The sequence below is a fragment of the Sinohyriopsis cumingii genome, chromosome 2, assembly GCF_028554795.1.
Source record: "Sinohyriopsis cumingii isolate HCF-2022 chromosome 2, ASM2855479v2, whole genome shotgun sequence".
Lineage (NCBI taxonomy): Eukaryota > Metazoa > Mollusca > Bivalvia > Unionida > Unionidae > Sinohyriopsis > Sinohyriopsis cumingii.
The window spans coordinates 121,678,808-121,699,773 of NC_142962.1; the positions used below are offsets into that span (position 1 = coordinate 121,678,808).

At 35.6% G+C, this 20,966-nt stretch overlaps 1 protein-coding gene across 1 annotated transcript in view; it reads right to left on the minus strand.

Moving 5' to 3' along the window:
- The window catches only part of LOC149805720 (uncharacterized), a 73,182-nt gene that overhangs the window by 16,613 nt on the left and 35,603 nt on the right, over positions 1-20,966 (minus strand). The window contains exons 5-8 of the mRNA XM_089934672.1: positions 18,247-18,417; positions 16,139-16,329; positions 14,681-14,854; positions 5,231-5,508 (exon numbers count right to left, since the gene is read on the minus strand). Coding sequence (XP_089790798.1) covers positions 5,231-5,508; positions 14,681-14,854; positions 16,139-16,329; positions 18,247-18,417 — 814 coding nt within the window. The remainder of the gene's footprint in view (positions 1-5,230; positions 5,509-14,680; positions 14,855-16,138; positions 16,330-18,246; positions 18,418-20,966) is intronic.

Sequence of the window (20,966 nt, forward strand, 5' to 3'; positions counted from 1 at the left end):
TGTATTGGAACTAACAAATCCTGCCTACCACTTACCACTGACCTACAGGCTCTGTAACCTAATATGGCACACATGTGACACCTTGTCATCTAACACTGCTTTTATAATATGGCATTATATATTGTACCTACTTACCCACACATGGAATAGAGATCTAAGTGCATTGTGTGTGTGTGTTTTTTATATTTAAAATAGTTTTAAAAATATTTCAGTCATATCACTACAATGTCTGCAGTGTGGCAGTTTATAGTGATGTCTAGCACTGGTGCATCATGCTGCAGACATGTAGCATAATGTCCCACCCAGTCACCCTGACACCAGTACCATTTTTAAAAGTCTTTGGGATGACTTGGCCAGGGTTCAAACCCATGACCTCCCGCATCCGAGGTGGATGCTATAAGCACTAGGCCATTGGAGCTGTCTCTAAGTGCATTGTAAGATTTAGCTAGAACTGTAGCATTAATAGCATTTAACATATTCAAAATTATCATCATTCGTTTATCCACAAATCTTGTATGAAATACTTAATATTGTCTTGTATTACCTCAGTTATTACATAACTGTTAAGTTTCCCAAAAATCCACTGTGATATTTATATGCTGACTTTATTCCAAGAGAAGGAAAATACTATATCTATCTAACAGTATAAACCAGGTCTATTGTCACATATAATACTGGCAGATTTTAGAGTCCATGCTGATTGCTTCAAATTACCAAAAGTCTAACAAATGGAATACAGCTCAGGTGCCACACTTCTGACTAGAACAGAGTGCAGCTCAGGTAACATATTTTGAGTAGAAAAAAGAATGTACAAACCAGGCCCTATTTTTCTTGTATAAAAGTGTACAGCTCAGGCCACACAAATTCAGTAGAACAATGTACAACTCTGGTCCTATATTTCCAGCAGAAAAGTGTACATCTCAGGTCCCATACTGCCAGCAGAGCAAACAGTGAACACCTCAGGCCCCATACTTTCTGTAGATCATACAGTGAACAGCTTAGAACACATACTTCCAGTAGAATAGTGTACAGCTCAGGCCCCATACATCCAGTAGAACAGTGTACAGCTCAGGCCCCATACATCCAGTAGAATAGTGTACAGCTCAGGCCCCATACTTCGAGTAGAATAGTGTACAACTCAGGCCCCATACTACCAGCAGAGCAAACACTGAACACCTCAGGCCCCATACTTCCAGTAGAACAGTGAACAGCTCAGGCCCAATACTTCCAGCAGAGTAAACAGTGAACAGCTCAGGCCACATATTTCCAGCAGAGCAAACAGTGAACAGCTCAGACCCCATATTTCCAGCAGAATAGTGTACAGTTCAGGTTCCATCCAGCAGGGCAAACATTATCATTATTAATTCTGTGTAATTTTATGTTTAATGTCTAGGAAATTAAAGTTGATCCTTTCTGAATAACAACATCTGTACCATAGTGTTTTCTCTGTTTCAAAAAGAATCCCAGGCCCACTCCCTGTCCCCACCCCATCTTGAAAGTTCAATAGTGGGTTCCTTAAATGTTGCCATGCTTTTATGTGCCATATGCTGTCACACACATACATACCTATACACACACACATACACAAAGACACACATACATGCATATATGTTTATGTTTTTTGAGTTATTAGCTGTTCATTATTCTGCTATAGCTGCATATTTGTCAGAATAACAGTTGTTTTATTGTTTAAATTGTCAAACATAAATTACCGATCCTTTTATTGATTGCATGACCCCCTCCTACACACACACACAAACACTGACACACACATACACACACAAACACTGACACACACACACACACAAACACTGACACACACACACACAAACACTGACACACACATACACACACAAACACTGACACACACACACACACACACACACAAACACTGACACACACACACACAAACACTGACACACACACACACACACAAACACTGACACACACACACATACACAAACACACATACATACACGCTACATGATAGAGAGGTGTTCTAAGTCATTGACAAGAAAACAGAAAATACTGCTAAAAGTGGCTGACAGAAGAAAATGTAGGTTTGGCAGGTTCAAATCTACTGGACTATATTACATCTGACTGACTGAAGAATGTACTAAACAAAACATCTTAGATCGGCATACCTGAATGGGAAAAATTACCCTTGCCATTTTTTCCATATCAGTGAAATAGCAATAAATTGTTCAATCTAGATGCCAATTTAAGAAACTTTGTCTCAAATCATATCAGATGCTTTCTGGGCATAGTTCATTTTGAGCAAACAATACATGAGTAACATCAGGGTTGATATAGTCAGAAGGAAAATAACAGACCGTTGCTAGTACTACTGGTAGTGCATGATATGATAGTCAAGGCAAGAAAAAAGGTTGGGAAAATGGATCAATTGCCCCATGAAACAGAAAATGGTATTTTTTATAAAAAAAATCTTTTATCTTATTTTATATTAAGTACTTTTGGGAAAGGGGGATTTTTAAAAAAGAAATCTTGGCCTACAAATGCCTTAATCAGGCCTCAATGATGGTAAACTTATGCATAACATTAAGATGCTTGATTTAATGTATAGTTGGATATTCATGGTTACCATGGAATATATGTTTGGCTTGAAATTAGTGGTGTAAAATTCACTTTACAACAATCAATGTCATCATGTAAACTTATGTTACAAAGTGATTGCATGTCATTGCTTACAAGTTAAGGAAATGATTGGCAAATAATCAGCAAATCTCAGCCTCAAAATGGAATTTAATTAAAGTGTTCATTACTTGTAGTCTGACTGTGAATATGATGTATTTAATGCCAAAATCCTGAAATTTTGATTTTTTCTTCTTCTTTAATCGATATTGGATCCCAAGATGTTGTTTATTAATGTGAATGTTCAATTCAATAGGCAATTTTTAATTAGTGATATCTAATACAATTCATTACTGTACTACAGTACATACATTTATCTAGCACATGTACTTGTAACAAGTCAGCCATCTTTACCTGCACCAAGTCACATAATCTCCTTACTAATAATTTTTTCATTACATATTCAAATTGAATGCTGAAGAATAAAACATATAACAACAATATGAACCATACTATGTATGCCTATTTATACTGAAAGAAATAAATAAGTGGTGGTAAAAAAAGAAATCAGTGGTGACTATTGTTTATATCCATCTGGAAAATCCAATTATTACATATTACTATTTTAGTTAGTGGTATAAATATTTACAACAAAAAGAGTGGTGACTATCAAGATTTTTTCATATCAATATGGAAAATGAAATTATTATGAGCTACTATCTTTAATAAGTGGAAAGAAGAAAAATGAAAAAAATATCTTCTGTTCTAGGAGTTGAACCAAATATGTCAATGTTTCTAGGTGGACATAACTAAGAAACTATTTACAAATACATATCTTTATATGGTTTATTATAGCAGCCTCTCAAGGTTTTTTTCTGTTAAATATTTCTGACATCAACAAATTAATATAAATACTCTTTTCAAATTTTGTTTATTTGCTAACCCATTCCAGTTCTGAATATACTGATTTTGAAACAGCCCAAGTGAATTATGGCACCAGTTACCTTATTAACATTACTTTTCATGCCATATCTTTGTTTGTTGCAAAGACAAAATGCACTTTATATTGAATGATGCTTATTTATTTGGCCATCTCAAACTGTGCTGAATAGAGTCTTGAATAAGTAACAGTCGTTTTTCATTTTTGTTTCTACATAGAAATGAGAGAAAACAATTTTGTGTGCTGGTATGGGATAGGGTTCTCCTAATCCTGGGATACAAATACAGTGTGGGCAGAAATTCAGCAAAAAAGCTTATTTGTGCCCACAAATTCTAACCCTCAGTTCATATTTCTGCACTGTCCCATAAAATTTCATATGATGATTTCTATTATTCTCTCTCAAACTGACAGGCATTCTGTTACATAGCATAAAAATGTACAGTGGCATACAATAATAATAATAATAAGAAGAAGAAGAAGAAGAAGAAGAAAAATGCTCTATTTATAGAGGGTGACTCATTAGTCAAGGACTATTCTCCCTTGAGGCCCTCTTAAGGAGAGTATAACAATGCACATTATATAAAGATAGCAATAATTACTGTGTATTTTAACATGTTTAGTATTAAAATACTAAATTCCATTATCTATTAGAAGCACATACATGCTCATGATATCTCTTCTTAAACACTCTAATATTTTCAGCAGATTTTACATGTAGTGGAAGCTTGTTGCACAGAACTGTACCAGAGTAATGGAAGCTCTTTTTAAATTGCTCTGTTCTTGGTTTTGGTGGTAGAAGGTTTCCATGTGATATTGATCTCAACTGGTATTGTGTTGAAAAAGGCCTGAATAAGTTCTGAAGATGCTCTGGTCCAGTTCCATGTGGACAATATATAAAAGAACTGCATTGTGAAAATCTATCCTGTCATATATTGTGAACCATTTGAGTTCAGTAAATAATGCTTTTGAGGGATGATCAACAGATGCATCTAAAATTATGCATGCTGCTCGTTTCTGAAGTTTATAAATCCTGTCAAGCTAAGATTTAGCACAGTTTCCCCTTACATTTGAACAATAATCCATTGTTGGAAGAATATATGACTTGTAGTATAGATTTCAAGTTTCCATAGGTACATATTTCTTTATTCTGCTGAGTAGGGCAATTTTGGATAACAGTGTTTTACAAAGCTTATCAATATGGTCATTCCATAATAAATTATTATCTACGGTCAGACCTACAAGCTTTACATGTTTGACATTTTCTAATGGATGATTATTTTTTGCAAGAGATAGTTCTGGATTCCCTGACTTGTGTAGCTTTTGTGATGTCCCCAAAATCATACATTTTGTTTTACCTTCATTAATTACCATCCTATTTTGTTCTGTCCAGTTTTGGACTCTAATAAGGTCTGAGTTTAATCTCATTTGAATAACTTCAGCATCAGAACTAGATGTATAAAAGGTTGCATCATCTGCAAACAAATCTGTATTTGTGGATTCATTATTTAATGTTAGATCATTGATATAGATAAGAAAGAGGAGAGGGCCCAAAACTGAGCCTTGAGTGACCTCTGAATGAACTGTGCAAGTCTGAGAGCTAATATTGCCAATGCTTGCTTGTTGAGACCTTTGGTACAAACGTATGAAAAGACATCCAAACTATATGCACAACATTATAGCTAAATGCAGGATATATACCTGTTGTCAATTCACTCCTGTCATAAAACACTTTGATTTTGGGATCAATGTCCTTGAAAGCTTGCAGCAAAGCCTCTGCTTGACTTGAGTTCTTGTGAGAGTATGAGATGAAAACATCGTAAGCATATAATTTGTCTTCATCCTCATCTTCCCCAATTTCATGATCGCTGTCCTTTGTGTCTATCTGTCCGCTTGTTGGCTGTAGACCAAGGTTCTTCACAATCTCTGCACATGCCTTCTCTATTTTCACCTCTGCACTTTCTCCTTCATTTCTTACCCTGAGATAAACACAAAACCAGATTTGTTTCACATTTTGAAGAACTCTCTCATACTTTCCCTCTTTTCTTATTTACATTAAGATTAACATAAGTGATGGATTGTTTTGTGAAAGCAAACATTGAGGCAAATTAACATTAGAAATGTGTCCAGACAATACAGATGACCCCATTAGTGAGGCTTAATGAATAAATCCAGGTTAAAGTTAGAAAGGGAAAGTGAAAATGGTGGCCAAAGAAGAATATAATTTTGATGAATTAGATCAGGTCACAACAACCTCTGGCACACTTGTCAACAGTGGCATGCCAGACTCTTTGGAAAGACACATGTTACGAGTTGTAGTTTTGTATAATATATACTAAAACTTATTATTAAATTCAAGGGATGAATAGGACTTGACATGCAACACTCAAAAATTGAGCAGACCTGGAACAGCGGTTCTAAAAAGGTTGCTGATGCTTGCACTAGATCTATGTTTGTAAAATAAGTATTCAGATAAAACATCAAAGTCCAAAAAGTTCAAAAATAGAAAAATTGGAAAAAATGATATAACATATGTATAAAAATATGCCAACCAAACTGAATTGTCTTCCTCAAGTGGCTTTTGTTTCATCATGCTATCAAGAATTTTGTCCCAAAAAATTCAAAAGTCTGTAATGACCTGAAAAATTACACAATGTCTGAAAAACTGCTTTAATTGCCTGAAAAATCAAATTGAATCATCTACATGTGAATGCAGATTAACAAATTTCATTTATATTGAATAGTTTTTGTGCAATTTTGCTAATAGGCATTTTAGATCAGATGCACATATGGTTGTACAGATGGCTGTAGGGATTTACAGATGGATGTAGGGATTTACATATGGATGTAATGTGTGTGTGATTTGGATTTTTAACGTAGCTTTAACAATACAGATGGATGTAGTGATTTACATATTGATGTAGGGGTTTATATATGGATGTAGGGGTTTACAGATGGATGTAGGGGTTTACAGATTGATGTAGGGGTTTACAGATGGATGTAGGGGTTTACAGATGGATGTAGGAGTTTACAGATGAATGCAGGGATTTACAGATGGATGTAGGGGTTTACAGATGGATGTAGGAGTTTACAGATGAATGTAGGGATTTACAGATGGATGTAGGGGTTTACAGATTGATGTAGAGATTTACAGATGGATGTAGGCATAATTTCAGATGGATGTAGGCATTTACAGATGGATGTAGGGATTTACAGATGAATGTAGGGGTTTACCAATGGATGTAGGGGTTTACAGATGGATGTAGGGGTTTACAGATTGATGTAGGGACTTACAGATGGACGTAGGGGTTTACAGATGGATGAAGGAGTTTACAGATGGATGTAGGGATTTACAGATGGATGTAGGGATTTACAGATGGATGTAGGGGTTTACAGATGGATGTAGGGATTTACAGATGGATGTAGGCATTTACAGATGGATGTAGGGGTTTACAGATGGATGTAGGGATTTACAGATGGATGTAGGGGTTTAGGGGTTTACAGATGGATGTAGGGATTTACAGATGGATGTAGGGGTTTAGGGGTTTACAGATGGATGTAGGGGTTTACAAATGGATGCAGGGATTTACAGATGGATGTAGAGATTTACAGATGGATGTAGGGGTTTAGAGATGGATGTAGGGGTTTAGAGATGGATGTAGGGATTTGCAGATGGATGTAGGGGTTTAGAGATGGATGTAGGGGTTTAGAGATGGATGTAGGGATTTGCAGATGGATGTAGGGGTTTAGAGATGGATGTAGGGGTTTAGAGATGGATGTAGGGATTTGCAGATGGATGTAGGGGTTTAGGGGTTTACAGATGGATGTAGGGGTTTACAGATGGATGTAAAGATTTACAGATGGATGTAGGCATTTACAGATGGATGTAGGGGTTTACAGATGGATGTAGGGGTTTAGAGATGGATGTAGGGGTTTAGAGATGGATGTAGGGATTTGCAGATGGATGTAGGGGTTTAGAGATGGATGTAGGGGTTTGCAGATGGATGTAGGGGTTTAGAGATGGATGTAGGGGTTTAGAGATGGATGTAGGGATTTGCAGATGGATGTAGGGGTTTAGAGATGGATGTAGGGGTTTAGAGATGGATGTAGGGGCTTACAGAACTGTAGGGATTTACAGATGGATGTAGGGATTTACAGATGGATGTAGGGATTTACACATGGATGTAGGGGTTTAGGGGTTTACAGATGGATGTAGGGGTTTACAAATGGATGCAGGGATTTACAGATGGATGTAGGGATTTACAGATGGATGTAGGAGTTTAGGGGTTTACAGATGGATGTAGGGATTTACAGATGGATGTAGGGGTTTAGGGGTTTACAGATGGATGTAGGAGTTTAGGGGTTTACAGATGGATGTAGGGGTTTACAGATGGATGTAAAGATTTACAGATGGATGTAGGCATTTACAGATGGATTTTAGGGGTTTACAGATGGATGTAGGAGTTTAGGGGTTTACAGATGGATGTAGGAGTTTAGGGGTTTACAGATGGATGTAGGGGTTTACAGATGGATGTAGGCATTTACAGATGGATTTTAGGGGTTTACAGATGGATGTAGGAGTTTAGGGGTTTACAGATGGATGTAGGGGTTTACAGATGGATGTAGGGGTTTACAGATGGATGTAGGGATTTACAGATGGATGTAGGGGTTTAGGGGTTTACAGATGGATGTAGGGATTTACAGATGGATGTAGGGGTTTAGGGGTTTACAGATGGATGTAGGGGTTTACAGATGGCTGTAAAGATTTACAGATGGATGTAGGCATTTACAGATGGATGTAGGGGTTTACAGATGGATGTAAAGATTTACAGATGGATGTAGGCATTTACAGATGGATGTAGGGGTTTACAGATGGATGTAGGGGTTTAGAGATGGATGTAGGGGCTTACAGAACTGTAGGGATTTACAGATGGATGTAGGGATTTACAGATGGATGTAGGGATTTACAGATGGATGTAGGGATTTGCAGATGGATGTAGGGGTTTACAGATGGATGTAGGGGTTTACAGATTGATGTAGGGACTTACAGATGGATGTAGTGTGTGTGATTTGGATTTTTAACATAGCTTTAACAATACAGATGGATGTAGGGGTTTACAGATGGATGTAGGCATAATTACAGATGGATGTAGGGGTTTACAGATGGATGTATGGGTTTACAGATGGATGCAGGGGTTTACAGATTGATGTAGGGGTTTACAGAATGGATGTATGGGTTTACAGATGAATGTAGGGGTTTACAGATTGATTTAGGGGTTTACAGATGGATTTATGGGTTTACAGATGGATGCAGAGGTTTACAGATGGATGTAGGAGTTTACAGATGGATGTAGGGATTTACAGATGGATGTAGGCATAATTACATATGGATGTAGGCATAATTACAGATGGATGTAGGGGTTTACAGATGGATGTAGGGGTTTACAGATGGATGTAGGAGTTTACAGATTGATGTAGGGGTTTACAGATAGATGTAAGGATTTACAGATAGATGTAGGGGTTTAAAGATGGATGTAGGGGCTTACAGATTGATTCAGGGGTTTACAGATGGATTTATAGGTTTACAGATGGATGCAGAGGTTTACAGATGGATGTAGGAGTTTACAGATGGATGTAGGGATTTACAGATGGATGTAGGCATAATTACAGATAGATGTAGGCATAATTACAGATGGATGTAGGCATTTACAGATGGATGTAGGGGTTTACAGATGGATGTAGGAGTTTACAGATTGATGTAGGGGTTTACAGATGAATGTAGGGGTTTACAGATAGATGTAGGGGTTTAAAGATGGATGTAGGAGTTTACAGATGGATGTAGGGGTTTACAGATGGATGTATGGATTTACAGATGGATGTAAGGACTTACAGATGGATGTAGTGTGTGTGTGTGTGTGTGTATGTGTGTATGTCTTTGTGTGTGTGTGTGTGTGTGTGATTTGGATTTTTAACGTAGCTTTAACAATACAGATAGATGTAGGCATTTACAGATGGATGTAGGCATTTACAGATGGCTGTAGGGATTTGCAGATGGCTTTATGGATTTGCAGATGGATGCAGGGATTTACAGATGGATGTTGGCATTTACAGATAGATGTAGGGATTTGCAGATGGATGCAGGGAATACAGATGGATGTTGGCATTTGCAGATAGATGTAGGGATTTACAGATGAATGTAGGGGTTTACAGATTGATGTAGGGGTTTACAGATGGATGTAGGGATTTAGAGATGGATGTAGGGATTTACAGATGGATGCAGGGATTAACAGATGGATGTAGTGGTTTACAGATGGATGTAGGGATTACAGATGGATGTAGTGTGTGTGTGTGTGTGTGTGTGTGTGTGTGTGTGTGTGTGTGTGTGTGTTTGTGTGTGTGTGTGTGTGTGTGTGTGTGTGTGTGTGTGAGATTTGGATTTTTAACGTAGCTTTAACAATATAGATAGATGTAGGGGTTTACAGATGGATGTAGATATTTACAGATGGATGTAGGCATTTACAGATGGCTGTAGGGATTTGCAGATGGCTTTATGGATTTGCAGATGGATGCAGGGATTTACAGATGGATGTTGGCATTTACAGATAGATGAAGGGATCTGCAGATGGATGCAGGGATTTACAGATGGATGTTGGCATTTACAGATGGATGTAGGGATTTACAGATTGATGTAGGGGTTTAAAGATGGATGTAGGGATTTACAGACGGATGTAGGGATTTAGAGATGGATGTAGGGGTTTATAGATGGATGCAGGGATTTACAGACAGATGTAGGGATTTAGAGATGGATGTAGGGGTTTACAGATGGATGTAGGGGTTTACAGATTGATGTAGGGGTTTAAAGATGGATGTAGGGATTTACAGATGGATGTAGGGATTTAGAGATGGATGTAGGGGTTTACAGATGGATGCAGGGATTAACAGATGGATGTAGTGGTTTACAGATGGATGTAGGGATTTACAGATGGATGTATGGATTTAGAGATGGATGTAGGGATTTACAGATGAATGTAGGGGTTTACAGAGTGATGTAGGGGTTTACAGATGGATGTAGGGATTTACAGATGGATGTAGGGGTTTATAGATGGATGTAGGGGTTTACAGATGGATGTAGGGATTTATAGATGGATGTAGGGGTTTACTGATGGATGTAGGGATTTACAGATAGATTTAGGGGTTTACAGATTAATGTAGGAGTTTACAGATGGATGTAGGGGTTTACAGATGGATGTAGGGATTTATAAATGAATGTAGGGGTTTACAGATGGATGTAGGGATTTACAGATGAATGTAGGGGTTTACAGATGGATGTAGGGATTTATCGATATTATTGCCCAAATCAAACTTGATCTTTTTATTGATATTACAGTCCAAATCAAGGTTGATCAAGAGCTTATTGATATTAAGGCCCAAATCAAATTTGATCTTCTTACTGATATTAAGGTCCAAATCAAATTTGATCAAGATCTTCTTAATATTAAGGCCTAATCCAAACTTGATCTAGATCTTCCAGATATTATGGCCCAAACCAATCTTTCGTCTTCTTGATATTACAGTCCAAATCAAATTTGACCTAGGTCTTCTTGATACTACAGTCCAAATCAAACTTGATCGAGGTGTTCTTGATATTAAGGTTCATACCAAGCCTGGTCAAGTTCTTCTTGATATTACAGTCCAAATCAAACTTGATCTAGATGTTCTTGATATTAAGTTCAGACCAAGCCTGGTCTAGTTCTTCTTGATATTACAGTCCAAATCAAACTTGATCTAGGTCTTTTGATATTACAGTCCAAATCAAACTTGATCTAGGTTTTTTTGATATTACAGTCCAAATCAAACTTGATCTAGGTCTTCTTGATATTACAGTCCAAATCAAACCTGACCATAGTCTTCTTGATATAATAGTCCAAATCAAACCTGATCAATGTGTTCTTGATATTAAGGCTCAAACCAAACCTGATCTAGTTCTTCTTGATATTATGTTCTTAATCTTATAATGGTACAATTTTGGAACCAAACAAACTGAAAAAGGTTAAATTTTAACTTTAATACTGAGCATCATAAATGAATAAAATCCTAACAAAATCAATTTATAGTGATTAATATAAATGCCCCCTATTTTTCCTTGTTTTGTTTCCTTGTTTAAGTTTACTCTTTTATAAATTTCAGAATTATGACTGAACGCTCCTGATGAAAGCTTCATCCAGTTTTGTTATATTGCGCATACATGAAAGCCTCAAGGAAGAGAAGCTGTTATAACTAAATGAGTTACCATCTATAAATAAAGCCATTATTTTTGTTATAATTTATGAATTTTCTTCAGTCATGATATTATTTAAAAGTTTTTAAAGCAGAAGCAGCATTCATAAGGCCATGACAGACTTCTAAGTCAAACACAGGCCAGAAGTTCAAAGGCAGATTGAGAATTAAACTTGACATCAAACACAGGCCAGAAGTTCAAAGGCAGATGGAGAATTGAACTTGACATCAAACACAGGCCAGAATTTCAAAGGCTGATGGAGAATTGAACTTGACATCAAACACAGGCCAGAATTTCAAAGGCTGATGGAGAATTGAACTTGACATCAAACACAGGCCAGAATTTCAAAGGTTGATGGAAAATTGAACTTGACATCAAACACAGGCCAGAATTTCAAAGGCTGATGGAGAATTGAACTTGATATCAAACACAGGCCAGAATTTCAAAGGTTGATGGAAAATTGAACTTGACCTTGTTGATTATAAGTCTCATAACAAATATTTTCGAGTTCTTCAAAAGTTAATGAATGCAAACAAAATTCTGACAGACGGACAGACAGGATTCATGGGTAGGGAAGATGGGCAGACAAAGGATGGATTGATAGGACAGATGGAAAGACAGGATGCGTGGGTAGGTCAGGCAGACAAACAGAACAGATGGGTAGCACAGATAGACTGACATAATGGATGGGCAGGATAGATGGACAAACAAGGGCTGGATTGGTAAGACATATAGAGAGAAAAGGATATGCAGGACAGATGGAGAGACAGGGACAGATGGAGAGACAGGGATGTGTAGGACAGATGGATAGGATCAATGGGTAGGACTAATGGACAGACAGGATGGATGGGAAGGTCAGATGGACAGACAAGGGATGGATGGGTGAGACATGGACAGAAAGGAAGGATGTGCAGGACAGATGGAGAGACAGGATGGATGGATATGGCAGAAGGACAGATAGAATGGATGGGTAGGACAAATGGAAAGACAGGGTAAATGGGTAGTACAGGTAACCAGACAGAATGGATGGGTAGGACAGATGAATAGAATTGATTGGTAGGACTGATGGATAGAATCGATGGGTAGGACTGATGTTCAGACAGGATGGATGGGTAGGACAGATGGACAGAATGGTTGGGTAGGATAGATGGACTGGCATTATGGATGGGTAGGACAGAGGGACAGACAGGATGGATTGGTAGGACAGATGGATATGTGTAGCCTATAATAATACTAATGTCCTCATAAAATATGACAGGGACATACAAACATTTAATAAAATGTAAACAGATAAATTGTATAAAATTTATCTCCTGCATGAATATTCTTGCAGTCATGCCAAAATCAAAATGTGTTTGTGTTTTTTCTCCTTTATGACCCACAATTTTAGATTGGGTCAGTTGGTAGGTAAATTATGACTATTTTATTGACTCCATAGCCATGAAATTTATATAAGAAACATTATGACATGGACTGAAAACAGGCTTGTACACAACATGTAAATATAACTGCTTCAAAAATGTCTTTAAAAATCTGTGCGAGTTAAGCTAATTGACTCATTGTCTGAATAATGAGAAAATCATGAGTACACATTAGCATAGGATCTAGTATAAAATCAAAGATCTTTTTCTTCTGATGATTACGTGTATGAACCATAATGTAGAATTGGTTTTTAGTAAATACTAAAACTTTCATGAATACAAGAGGCCTAAGTTGACCCAATATCAGTTACTTGCTTAAATAACTTAACAGTTGACCATTTTTTTAAAAAGGAGGCTTATACAGTATTGTAAGAACACAACCCATTGTAAGCTATCTCTCAAGCTTTATATTATGTCCATTTGACCTATTTTACTATAGTCTGATACAAATCCTTTCCAAATAGAGCCATTAAATTGGTAGCAAACTCAGCCAATCAAATGCATTAATATGCATGAATTTCTCTAATTTTCAAAGAAATGCGAGATCTTGATGATATATACCTATATTCCAAGTGTGATCAAAATGAGTGGTAACATTCCCAGATAATCAGATGCAAGGTCACCTTCTTAATATGTAGATCTTATCAAGCCTTAATGAGCTAGGGCCAAATTCCATGCCCAATCAATATTGGATCTAAAATATTGCTTTGGCGGAGGTAACAAGCTCAGCCAGTCAGATGCAAGATCACCTAATTAATAAACATGAATCTTACTCATTATCAATTCGTCCAAAATCTTTTAATATGAACCCATGTTCCATGCCATTTATATGCATGGATCTCACTCATTATCAAACACATCTGAGACCTTGATGATATAAGCAAATATTCTAAGTCTGATCAACATTAGATCAGAAAAATTATCCTCTGAGTGTTAGCAAGTTCAACCAATCAGATGCACGATCACTTCATTATATATGCGTGGATCTCACTCATTACTGAACTTGTCCAAAATCGTTATGATATACACCCATGTTCCATGTTTGATCAAAATCAGATAAGAAATATGGCCTCCAAAGTGGTAGCAAGCAGTTGTTGATAGATGAGAAATGAAGCATGAAGCATGATGGACATAGGGCCATACCATGTGTTCATTTGGCCTTATGACCTTTTAAGCTAAAAATGCAGATGCAATGTTCAATTGGTATAAAATATATAGTGTCAAATTGATGAGACTACAGACATGAGTGCATAGCAAGTCTTGTGTGTCCATGTAATTATGCAATGATTTACACCTTTGCCAGAAGCAACATTGGCTTGTGGTCCATGGGTAGGAACATATGCTCAAATTTGTCTCATATGGCAACATTTTCATTTTAAAGGTCAGCTGGGGGAGGGGAAATGAATTATATTTCATTTAGGGCCAAAAAAGCATCACATATGTAAGGCATACCTGCAATCTACCCACTGAACCAGAGTAAGGTAGTTTGGTAAGTTTGCAACAGAAATGATGTAGAATGGGGCTAGAATGGTACTTTTCTTCACTCTGTTACAACATATGGCCATGTTGTACAATTCCAGACACTCTGGGTTCTCCATAAAGGAAGGAGTAAAAACAGCAATCACTCTGAAGTGGAAATAAGTATTTTCAAACTATAAGTGAAAATGAAATTAATAAAATTCACTAAATATAAAATAAAATTAGCTCTGGAAAACATAACAGATTTATTTTCATTTTCATATCTTTTAAAACTGAATGGACTATTTCCAAAACTCAAGAATCACCAGGGTCCAATACAGTTTTGAAGAGAAAAAAAAGAAATTGGTAGCCCAGGCTGAATTTTAGTTGCCCAAAGAAGGAAAAGAATGTGCCTCAATAGGAAACTTTTAGCATCAAAGTTACCCTTTCATCTGTTATTATACATTATTATGTTTTGTAAAGTATTTTTAATGGTAAGTTTTTAAAAATATAGAATAATTCATGATTTTACAGAGTATCCTACTGCGCTAACAGACTGCAATATATGGTTGCCCAGAAGCAGCTTTATGCTAGCCCCTGCTGGGCTTCAGTGTTTTGGCTCACAAAGTACTGCAGTCATTATAACACAGTGTGACAAGCAACATTATTTTGGTGAGAACTCTCACTATATTTTTGTATACTGGCAAAGGTTCCTTACGTGGAGAATAAATTAACAAAATGTAACCTTTAACAGCCTTTACAGATCCAAGCCACACTATTTCAATCTTTTGTCTCTATGGATAATTACACAGGAAACTTTAAAAACAATATAGCATTTTAACCACCCTGATAGTGCATAAAAAAAAAGAGTACAGAAAAATGTTGGCACCTCGTACCAATATTCAGTGGCATAAATACTTAAATGAAAGTAGCCACCATGAAAAGGTGTTTATCTGATCTTTTTCTTAATGACATTGCTGAAATGTTCAAACATCGCACTGACATATTTTTGGCTACAGCCTGAAAACTATATACTCCAATCAAATGCAATCATGCAAATGTCTTCTATCTCACTGTTTCAAATTTTTGAAGTAAGGGATCCAGCATCTTGCAGACAAAGCATCAATACTGGTAAACTTGGTTTTAAAACAGAAATTATTATTAGCTAGGAAATTAAAGATTTTCATTGAATTTTGGTGCCTATTTAACCTGCCCAACATGTCACTCATTTGACTAATTGTTACCTGGCCCATTTAGAGATCAATAGTGGGGATTGTTGTTGTTTGAGATTTAATGCAATTTCTCAGTACAGGATAGGCCATACAGGGCGGCCAGAAAAACTCGTGGACAAAGAACCTGGATAAATCATGGTAGCACATGTTGACTTTAACAGATAAATACTGCTATTACTACTATAATAACTTTGAGAAACCAGTTTCCATAGCAACCTACCTCTTACAAGAAGTCATGACAGTAAAAATCTCATCCTGCCACACTTTGTCCTTGTCAAAGTCCTGATGACTGGCAAACACTTTGAGATTTTCTCTCGAATTCTGAAGACACTTTGCAATATAACTGACCCAGTGCTGATCTCCCACATCAAAACACATGTACACATCATATGACATGCTTGTTTTCTTTTTCTTTAGAAACAAAAGTACATGTAAAATTTACTACATTCAATTATATATGTTTCTAAAAGAAAAATTTATTATTTGTGTCAGTCTGTCATATATTTGCATATTAATTATAAAATAAATGCCATCAAAACTCAGAAAAAGTACTGAACTGATTCTTGTTCAAGCATTACATCTGTCTTCCCTAGTTAATGGATGTTAAAACTTGTTAAATAAAGTTCATTTATTGATTTAAGGCTGAAAAGGTGAATACATGTAAAGTAAAAAATTACATAACTGAACTGTATTATATCAATTTACTATCATGTATAAGTATTTATGTATATTAATATTTTCAGCATAGTATGTAAACAGTTAATATTAAGAAGAACATGAGCTGAGAGCTTATCTGTAATTGGCTCCCTCTTTACAACGCTATTCATGAAAACTAAACTTGTGACCCTTATTGTAAGTGACGCAACATTATACTCAGATATATTTCAGCAAGTCTTTGTCATAATTGTGCAAAGAAATACCAGCTTAGGGTATTATTATAGGGCTAAATTTAGTTATTTCAGGTGCTATGGTATTTATATTAGTTTTAGAAGGAAAGATATATTTGTGTATAAATTTTCTAAATTCTCTATATAAATTTAATAACAGTATGTCTATGATAGAGGAGTAACTCTACAGTCACAGTTAGATTTAGAGGCAGAGATTTGGGGTCAATACTAGGTTACCAGCAGCTATTCAAATGCTATGGTGTCAAGTTACAGTCCAGAGAAATTGAAACAAAGGAGTCAGTAGAACAGTTGGAAGATGTGTTTGTAAAGCTAATTAAAATCAATTATAGCAAGTTTGCCATAATGCTTAAACATTAAAATTAGTGACCATTTGAAGGGAAATTTGAATCTCTTTTAGTAGGTATAAGGTGCTTAAAATAGAGTTGAGTAGTTTTAGTTTAATTTTGAAGTAATTTGCTCAAAAGGATAAAGTTTACAAGTAATTTCATATTCAAAATAATATTTTTATAAATTCTAACACACAGCATCAGTGGGAAAAGAGTGTGTATGGAGAGTACATATATGGCTTTATTTTGGATTACAAAATTTAGATTCTGTGCATTTTGATATGTAGATTAGAGTTAGATAAAGGGTCTGCACCTAACACAATCAGACCAGAATATTAGTTTAGAATAGGTCTTCAGGGAATGTTTTCTCTGAAGTCCGCTAGGATTGTTTAAATAACCAGGTCAAACATAGTGCAGGGAGTCAGCATGAAGAACTAGGGGCAACATACATCATTAAAGGTAGAAAAAGAAGAAACCCTCTTGCTTGTGACTAATTCCCCATAGCGCAGTGACATCAGAAAGGCGCTACTACAGTATTCAGTATAATGAAACGTTATACAGTGAAACTCCTCAAAATTGAAACCTTATTATCTCAAAATCTACTCATGAGTAAAGTTTTTGGAGTCCCAAGTTTTTCCTTCTTTAATGTCATAGTTTTTTTCCCTGTAAACCATAACTTTCAACTCTAAATACCATAACAAATTTCAATGCAAAATGTCAGATTTATGTTTAAAAAAATTTTTGAAAGTGACTGACTATATGTGGTAAGGGTTTAGCCAAGCAAAGAGCAAAACATTTTAATCTTAGGCCCTATAACATATCTCTCTCATGACATAAATGCTTTACAAAAGAATGTTTTTCATTTTTGCAAAACCTCAGTAAACTAAAAGCTCTAAAAATTTGTTTTGGGTCTCAATGATTTTTAGTTTTGAGGGATTTCATGTAAATGGTTCTCATTAACCAAGGACTAAAATTAAGCAAACAAAAATCAAACATTTAAGCAGTCTAACTGGATCAATTACTGTACCATCATCAAATAAGGGATTATGGTATCTTGAGGGACTTTATAATGAGGGATAACTATATTTGCATACCCTTATACTTCTGGCTTCCCACTGTATTTTCAGCCTCTCAAATTCCTTATTCAAATCCAAACTGATGTTGTCATATATAACAATTTTCAGACATCGCAGAGGAAGTCCCCCTTCCATCCAGCTTGCAGCACCATTTACCATAGTCTGAAGCATTTTTACTTTGCTATACCCCTGTAAAATAAATGAGATAGCCCAGATAGTACAGTGCTTCACCCTGATGCTTTTGCTTCTAATGTTGAAGATATAATCCCAAGTAATGGCATGCACATGAATATGTATGACATTATTTCAAGTGCAAATGCAGGAGATTTACAGCCCAATGCAAGAGATCAACTAAAACAACACTAATTTTAGCTAAGTTTTAAATCAGTAAGAATTAGTCAACTGTGTTTGATCCAAAATGTGCATTGTGCACATAAGAAACTTTTGTTTTGGGCAAATTTTATGAATTTATAGCTCATCAGATTAAGCACAACCTGACAACAGCATAAGTAATATCCCCACCACATGCATGTACATATAAAAAGAATGAACTCCTTTTGTCTATGTAGGGAACTCTTCACTTTGGAGGTACACTATCTCACACAATACAGCTGTACTTTTTAATAAAGCATATGCAAGATTCATTTCTGAGGCTAACTTAACCAATAAGTTACATGGGAACAAGATTTCAGACATTCATATTAATAAGTTCCAAGAAAAGTACTAATTTTCAAGGAGACTTATGGAAAATGTGGGCAATTTTACAGGTTACAATGTGCATGGGTCAGTGATTGTCCCTAAATGATATGAGTAGTTCCAGATGGATTGTAAGATTAAGTTACTAGTATGTCACATGATCTGTATTCAAACATCAGAAATCAAATGAGTAAATTGAGTTTAAAAAATCATCTTTCTTGCAAGATCCTTTTTGTAGGGAATATTTTTGACTGATAATTAAAAAGTTATAAATTCATTTTTAAAAATGATTATGTAAGAATAATAACAATCAAACCCTTCCCGTGTACTTGGCAAACATCTGCATACAGCAAAACATGACATGTATGATCCTTGCTATATTTATCTGTGTCATTATAATCCCACTGTATTTATCTGTGTCAATATAATCCCACTGTATTTATCTGTGTCATTATAATCTCACTGTATTTATTTGTGTCAATATAATCCCACTGTATTTATCTGTGTCATTATAATCCCACTGTATTTATCTGTGTCAATATAATCCCACTGTATTTATCTGTGTCATTATAATCCCACTGTATTTATCTGTCATTATGATTCCTACTATACATATATATGTGTGTGTGTGTGTGCCATTATAATCCCTGCTCTATTTATCTGTGTCAGTATAATCCCTCTGTATTTATCTGTCATTATAATCCCACTGTATTCATCTGTGTCATTATAATCACATTGTATTTATCTGTCATTATGATTCCTATTATATATATGTGTGTGTGTGTGTGTGTGCCATTATAATCCCTGCTCTATTTTTCTGTGTCAGTATCATCCTGTGGTATTTATCTGTGTCATTATAATCCCTGTTGTATTAATCTGTGTCATTATAATCCCCACTGTATTTATCTGTCATTTTGATCCCTGTTGTGTTTATATTCCATTATAATCCCTGTATTTATCTGTGTCACTATATTCCCCATGTATTTATCTGTGTCTTTATAATCCCCAATGTTTTATCTGTGTCATTATAATCTACACTGTATTTATCAGTGTCATTACAATCCCCACTGTATTTATGCCATTATAATCCCCACTGTATTTATCTGTGTTCTTATAATCCCCAGTGTATTTATCTGTGTCATTATAATTCCCACTCTATTTATCTGTCATTAAAATCCATACTGTATTTATCCATGTCTTTATAATCCCCACTGTATTTATCTGTATCATTATAATTCCCTGTTGTATTTATCTGTGTCATTATAATCCCATTGTATTTATCTGTATCATAATAACCCTTGCTGTATTTATCTGTGCCATTATAATCCCCATTGTATTTATCTGTGTCATTATAATCCCCATTGTATTTATCTGTGTCATTATAATCCCATTGTATTTATCTGTATCATAATAATCCTTGCTGTATTTATCTGTGCCATTATAATCCCCATTGTATTTATCTGTGTCATTATGATCCCCACTATATTTATCTGTCATTATAATCCCCACTGTATTTATCTGTCATTATTTATGTCATTGTGGTCCCTGCTGTATTTATCTGTGTCATTATAATCCCCACTGTATTTATGTCATTATAATCCCCACTGTATTTATCTGTCATTATCTATGTCGTTGTGATCCCTGCTGTATTTGTCTGTGTCATTATAATCCCCACTGTATTTATGTGTCATTATAATCCACACTGTATTTATGACATAATAATCCCCACTGTATTTATCTGTGTCACTATAATCCCTGATGTGTTTATCTGCTGTCATTATCATCCCTGCTGTCTTTATCTGTGTTATAACTGCCAACATTCCTGACAGTGTTAGGGTTTTTGAGACTCAAAACGTGTGTTGTGTCATCCCAGTGAGGTATGTACATGTGACCCAAATAAGCAATATTGTACAATCAAAGATCTATATTTGTACAATTCTTAAAAAAATGACCAGATATTCAAAAAAGAGAAATAAAATATATATTTTCTTTGAAATATTCAATACACTTAAAAAATAGCTGGTACATGTACATTTAGAATT